General features: G+C 40.5%; 1 protein-coding gene across 4 annotated transcripts; it reads right to left on the bottom strand.

Annotated features, from left to right (window-relative positions):
• Positions 1-709: 709 nt before the first annotated feature.
• On the bottom strand, positions 710-3,780 carry LOC123173015 (TATA-box-binding protein 1-like). 4 transcript variants are annotated; one of them, XR_006485823.1, is made up of 4 exons: positions 3,342-3,778; positions 2,832-2,942; positions 2,636-2,679; positions 710-936 (listed from the first exon to the last, which is right to left on the bottom strand). XR_006485823.1 is itself a non-coding variant. In XM_044589882.1 (4 exons), the coding sequence occupies exons 1-4, from the start codon at positions 3,427-3,429 to the stop codon at positions 924-926; spliced, it is 261 nt and encodes an 86-aa protein (XP_044445817.1). In that variant the 5' UTR covers positions 3,430-3,780; the 3' UTR covers positions 710-923. The 4 variants fall into 4 exon arrangements, 2 of the variants coding, with proteins under 2 accessions (XP_044445817.1, XP_044445816.1); XM_044589882.1 differs by having other exon boundaries at positions 2,636-2,684; positions 3,342-3,780; XR_006485822.1 differs by lacking the exon at positions 710-936 and adding an exon at positions 946-1,823 and having other exon boundaries at positions 3,342-3,776.
• Positions 3,781-7,207: the final 3,427 nt, after the last annotated feature.

Below are 7,207 nucleotides of genomic sequence, written 5' to 3'. Positions count from 1 at the left end.
TGATTAGTGTATTCTTTATTTCATGCTTGTGGGTTTTTCTGGCATGGTCTATTGGGCTAGCTATGGAATGAAAGATCACTCACCCTGATCATGTTTGCTTTTGTACTTAGCAAGTTGTGAATAGTTCTGTGCACAGAAAATATGACAAAAAATTAATATCATTCTATCACCAAAAATGAATAGATGAACATGTATGCAGCATGCTCGTGCATAGTAGGCTTTGGTGCAAATTTCTATCATTCTTGGAGTTCTGTGAATAGTTCCGGAACATTTTCGGCTAGAAGCAAAGCCAAATTCTCAGGACTTCATAAGCTGAATAGTTGAACATGTATGTAGCATGCTCGTGCATAGTAAGCTCACTACAACAAGAACCCCCCTACAGCAACGCATTGATGTGTTGTCTTATGTCCATATAGGCGTTGCTAACGTCTACTCCAACGGATTAATATCCGTTGCCGTAGGTGGCGTTGCAAGAGTCTACAACGTATATGCATGCGTTGGTAAACCGCATGAATAAGCGTTGTAAGATAGCAACATATAGAATTAGATCCTAACAACACATCACATGCGTTGGTGACTACCCTGTCCAAAACGATTATTGCAATGCCTAGAAAGTTTGCTACATTGCATGAATAATTCATGGTATTATATATATCACCATCCATAGATATAAGGTGAATGTCGATGGTGCATAGGAGACACGATATAATAATAATAAATGCCTCATATATTAAATTAACTTGGTTGTATTACAAAGAACGCAATACAAAGATTACACCGAACAACTCAACCATTCTGAAACATAATGTTTGAAAGTGGAAACATTGACCATGAAAATGGCATTATAAAACATAATGTGAAACTATCTAATAGCATCCCCATCCGTGAGCTTGCAATCAACATCCGACCCATGCATCATCAATTTATCTTGGCAATCTACAACAACAAAGAAATGAGATCTAACAAGGTGGTAAAACTGAGAGGAGGAGCATACAAAAAGTTTAAGGCAATATGGTAATTAATCTTGCGGTATGACAAATAATTTTGATTTTTTAGTGATTGCATCAACTTATCAGATTCTGCTAATGTAGCATTAACTTGCAATACCAAGCTTTTAACACCGTCAACTTTAGCTTTATATTCTTGGTCGATACTTTGGAATGTAACAAGAGCAACATTCTTGTATAGATTTTTAGTCTGAAATAGCAATCTACTCTGTTGAGAAAAACTTCATTAGGCATCATCTCACATTTCAGTACTAAAATGCATAGCTAATTGATATCAAGTAAATTAACGTGACTGGTCAGCAATGTAGCATGAGTGAAAACATATAGTTGGATATGTCCTAGCTCAAAATCCAGACTAGTTAGATCTACAGGAATGACATCTATAGATATAAATAGTTATTTTAGCTTAAAGTAAACCAACTCAGTTCATTCCACTATTAATTTTCACCATGTTAATAGAAACAGAGGTTTTTAATAGGAAGTAGGGAACATAAGGCAAGCATACAGTAGTTGATGAATTGTTTTACCTAATCTACCGCACAGAGTCTTGTCTCACAGAAGATGTATGGCCATTTTCAGATGCAAGAAAAGTGTTCTCTTGTGAAAACTAGGTGGGAAAAAAAGAGAAGCATATGCTAGATAATAAAAAATATTCAAGGAATGATATTACAAATTAAAAAATCCCTTTGAACTAGTGAAGAAACAATATATAACGACAATTAGAAAAATACCTCATCGCAAATTCAACTGGCACTGTGATTTTCTAGATTTTAGCACCCAGAATAACGATTTGGAATCATATCTGGTTTCTGTAACCTGCAGATTCGGCATACATATTGGAATTGGTAATCTACGTTTGGTTTTGCCCGCAGAATCAAACTCTTTATTCTATTTTTTCAAAAAAACTCTCCCGTGACCTTGATTTTGTTAGGGAAAAACTCTACATGACCTGGTTCCACAACTATGACCTGCTAAATGACCAAAATAACCTAAACCTACTCTGACTGAGCATCTAAAATGACTCGGACTCGAACACCCTTTTCCTAAAGTGGTAAGGCACACTAACTCCAATACGTACTAGTACAGCATATCGGCAGCTAGCTATGCAAACTCCGTCCTATACGGACTAGGACTCACCTATAAGCACACACATGCTTACAAGTTACAACATGCAAAACGGGCATGCTGGAAAACTAACTGATGAACCTAGACTAAAGTCCTGTTCGGATTCCCTCCCCTCCACAACTCCGCTCCCGGAGCTGGAGGAGCGGCAGTTCAAAATCGGGGAGTGGGGAAGGAGGCGCTCCACAGATCCTCAGATTTCACGGAGTGGGAGGATTACCGAACAGCCCCTAACTAGATACAAAATCCATTAGCTAGTTAAACCAACATGTACTCCTAATCTAAATATTATTCTAACACAATTTTGAAGACCACAACATTTCATGCAGACTAAATAGTGTCAGCGTACTTGTATATACCAACATTTGTTAAACATGATTCACTTTCTTAATTCACTTGTTTACCGAGAAAATAGAAACTTGTAACAATTCTATACAAATAAACTGAGCAAACAAGGTAATCCAAAATGTGTTATAACCTAAAATGCAAGTGATAAGAAGCACTACCTAAAATGTAGTTGTGAAGCCAAGCTTTTGGGCAACTCTGCATACTGCACTAACAAATAAGTAGATAGAAAATGTTATATTGCAATTCAGAAAAGGCTGGAAATAGGACAAATGAACATTTTCTGCCTGCGTGCTCAAACATTCAGTGTTCCTAAGCATATTTAACAAAAACAATAATATGACCATTCGGTTTTACCTTCCTGACAGTAAGCTTGAGAGTGTTCTTCACTCTTTCCTTCTGTGCATGCCATCTTTCCTGAAGCAAATATCACTGATGTCGTTTCCGGCTCCTTTATCCTCATAATAACTGCAGCAAAACGCTGTCAAAGAACAGAGATGATGGAGTCTTGAATTCATCATAGGTTCAATGCATGTTTTAGGTTCAAAAACAAAAGGGGAAAAGCATTAGTAGCTGGTTGTATTCTCTGCATCACAGGCATGCAAGGCAAAAAAAAAAAATCAGATCCAGCCTGTAGTCCAGATTAACTGTCAACACAATATTCCTGAGTCATCATGCAAAAAAAGACCAGATCTCAATACTTTGAACTGAGGTAAGGAAACGAAAAACATCTAGATCTAGTAGTTGGAAACGCCCACTAGCTGTATCATCTGTTTCCGGCAAAGAATCAACCATGGCAGTATGGCACGATGGCCATGGCACAAAACGCACATGAGAGGGTAAGAGCAGATCCAAGGAGTGCCTTACTGAATCGTCGGTGTCGGATCAGAGTAGAGGTAGCCGAGGTGGAGCAGCACCTTCGTGCCCGAGCTGGTAACAGCGCGTGAGGATACATGGGGTAGTGAGACTAAAAACAGAGGAGGCGCTGGATCCGCTACGGCGACCCGTGGTGCCTAGGGTTGCTGCGGGGGCTCGTCCAGGGGCATGAAGGACATGGACACGGTGGAAGATGGGAGGTGAGCACCGAGAGCGCGCTGGGCCGGCGAGCAGCGGTCACCGGAGCTATCCGGAATCAGATGTGGCGGCGACAACCCAGTGGCCATGGAGGAATTGGGGAGGGAGAGACGATGTGTATAGAAAAACGAAATAGTAGTGTGTTTCCTTTTTCTACGGTACATTTGTGTGGAGGTGGCTACAGGGAGGTTAGCGCTTTTTTTCTGCGAACGGGGAGGTTATACATCCAAGTGGGAAAAGTGGGAGGTTTGTTTAAACAAACAACACATCTTATCATTTCGTTGGTACATATATGTTGCTAGAGGAGGGTTCTTGTTGTAGTGGCTTTGGTGCAAATTTCTATCATTCTATCTTCAAAATGGACGGACGCGGCAACGCGCGTCATTCATGATCTAGTTATACCTGGAATAGAACCTACATCCTTTTCCATCTACAAATATAGAAAAACACAGAGTATCATGACATGGACAGGGGATCATGTCTAAATTAACAGGAACATATCAAGAAAGGATAGTTGAGTACACTAATTATTAAAGGAAAATTTAGTTATAAATTGTAACTTACATGTAGGGATATCAACATAATTAGATATTTGCATAACCTTTCTTCCCCCTTTCCTTTTCTATATTAACTAGGAACTATAAGATCTTCCACAATTATGTTACTATTTTTTTTTGCGCGAAAACTTCCGATCTATTCATCAACTGTCAAGGTAGTACAAAAAACACTAGAAGTAAAAATTACATCCAGGTCTGTAGACCACCTAGCGACGACTACAATCTCTGGAGCGAGCCGAAGGCGCGCCGCCGTCATCGCCCCTCCCTCGTCGGAGCCGGGCAAACATTGTTGTAGTAGATAGTCGGGAAGTCGTCGTGCTAAGGCCCCATGGGACCAGCGCACCAGAACAGCAACCGCCGCCGATGAAGAGAAGCATAGACCGGAAGGATCCAACCTGCAGACACACAGACGCAGACGAGCGAAGACCGGATCCAGTCGGATCCACCGAAGACAAACGCCGACCGGATCCCATGAGATCCGCTGGAGACAAACCTCCACACGCCTTCCGACGATGCTTGAAACATCACCGGGACGGGGGCTAGGCGGGGAGGACCTTATTCCATCTTCAAGAAGCCGCCACCGCCTCATCTTCTTGAGCATGGCACAAACCCTAACAAAACTCAGAAAAGCATCTAAAAACGGAGCCCTCCCGCCGGCAAGGGCCGGGATCCACCGTGCCTCCATGATCCGAGGACCATAGAAGATAAGGCGGACCGGCGGCGCCGGCGAGAGGCAAGGAAACCCTAGATGGGAGTTGGGCGTGGGCAGGAGGAGCGAAGGTTATCTTGACTTCCTATTCATACACTACTAGGGAAAACCCTAGTAGTAGCGCGGGTTTAGAGCCCACTAGTAGCGCGCGCTGCCGCGCTACTAATAAGGCGCTATAACTATTACTTAGCAGTAGCGTGTGTGACATGCGCTACTGCTAAGACACATAGCGGCAACGCTTTTTCTATCCCGCACTGCTGCTAATCTGGCTAGTTGCAGCGTGTTTACTAACAATCGCTACTAGTATTCTTTTTTTATTTTTTTTATTTTTAGTGTATTTATTCGCCATTATACAAATTTTGATACAATACCAATTATGAGGTTTATATCATTATGTCCATAACAGTGTGTCAAATGAAGGTGGATTAGGTTCAAGTGGAGGCAATATGTGGTGCATGTCAAAAGTATACTACTAATCCTAACTTGAGCTAGTTTGGACTACTAGTACTTTCGATGTGCACCACATGTTGCCTCCACTTGAATCTAATCCGCCAGCACAAGCTATTTAATCATCATCATAGTCATTACCACCAACAGTATTTATTTAATCGCCACTAACACTAGCTAATAATAATCATCATAGTCATTACCACCAACACTAGCTATTTTATCATCATAGTAATAGTGTAGCACATCATCATCTTCAAACTCATTTCTAGCTAGCTAACCACTCCTGCTGCTCTCTCTTAGGTAAAATAACATAAAACATGTGTAGCTCTCCTCCTTCATCAAATTGAAGCATGCAGATGAACCTGTCTCCTAATCGTGGGATGCGCTTTTGTTTGCTGCCCCCTAGTACTTCTCTGCGCTCCTCCATCACACATTTGGTCCAGTCTTTCACTATTAAGAATCCGTCGCTAATATTGAATGCACTAAAGTAATCTGTAGGATATCTTGGCCGTAAGCTAATAATACTCATGGTACCTTTAGTCTCGATCCCATAAGGCACAACACTCATCGGGAGTCCCTGTTGAAGAACATCGTATGGTAACATACTTAGCAATGAAGTTTAGCTTCAAAAATAATATATGGAAAAGATGCACTGAGGACAAATAGTAAAAATCTTACCATCCTTCCTAAATAGATGTGACCGTAGTTTATTACGAACACTATTGGTCGCACGTTTTCAGTACTAAAATTTCTAAATGCAGGAAGAAAATTTGTCTTGACAGTATCAAGATCCGCAAGCCATGAAACATAATGACTGAGCTCCTCGCAGTTGAGTTCAGCCCCGGCACCGTAGTAGGTCCTGTCTACCAAGCACTGGTCATGTTTGCTTGAACCGAAATAAGCTGATAATACAAATTAGTTGTCAACTATTTTTGAATAAACAATATCAAAGACATAAATATGGTTGAGAAACTTACTTAATGGTATAAATGGAGGCGTATGTACATCGACCCACATGTCGGTATTACCTTCAATATCATCTTTCGGACGAATATCAAAGGTGATAACCATATCAGACTCAAATGCATAAGTCTTGCATCGTGCTCGCCATGTTTTGCATCCAAAATAGGTGTAGTCGTTTGAATTTTATAATTTTGCGTAGAAAATATAACCATGCTCGGTCTTCAAGTAAACTTTATTTACCTCCATAGTACGACTGAAATCTATCTTATCCAATACAAAAACTCTTGCATGGCAGGGGATACGCTAGTAGAATAGTAAAAAAAATTATAAGTTGAAGCAAGTGAAGCAGATGTCATGCTTAATTACGAAAAACGACTTGTCGTTGTGACTTACTGTATCCACTTCGAAGTTCTCGTCCAGCTTGATGCTGAAGCGCCTATCATCATCTAGAAAGATTCCGTCGCACAAGCCGTGCTCGTCTTTGCAGTATTTGCAAATACCGAAATCCTTTTCGTCGTCAGACATTTCCTATGTTCATAGTTGAAACATTAATTGAAAATCAATCGAAGACAACTACCAGGATACTCAACAAACAAGTCTGGGGCACTCGATATTTCCTACATATTCTGGCACAAGTCATGCCAAAATTCACGGAAAAATCCGGCATGACCTTTGCTAAAATAGGACATGTCGAGCGCCTGAAATTTGCTGGAACTGAAATAAATCAACACTTCAGCAAAACATAGGCCACTCGGAGGTGTAACCTGCAAACATGACCGGCCACTTGGGCAAGCACATACCCTATTTGAGCAACACAAGATATACAACAAGTTCTTACTAACTAGTTCTTACTAAAAATAAAATTACTATAAATAAAAATAAACTAGTACCTAATTAGTACCTAGTTCTTACTAACTAATGAGTACCTAGGAACTATAAATAAATTTTTTACTCGTTTTATGATTCATCTTAGAAATTTG

The sequence above is a fragment of the Triticum aestivum genome, unplaced genomic scaffold (genome assembly GCF_018294505.1).
Source record: "Triticum aestivum cultivar Chinese Spring unplaced genomic scaffold, IWGSC CS RefSeq v2.1 scaffold42572-3, whole genome shotgun sequence".
Lineage (NCBI taxonomy): Eukaryota > Viridiplantae > Streptophyta > Magnoliopsida > Poales > Poaceae > Triticum > Triticum aestivum.
This window is presented reverse-complemented; position numbering and strand designations above follow the sequence as displayed.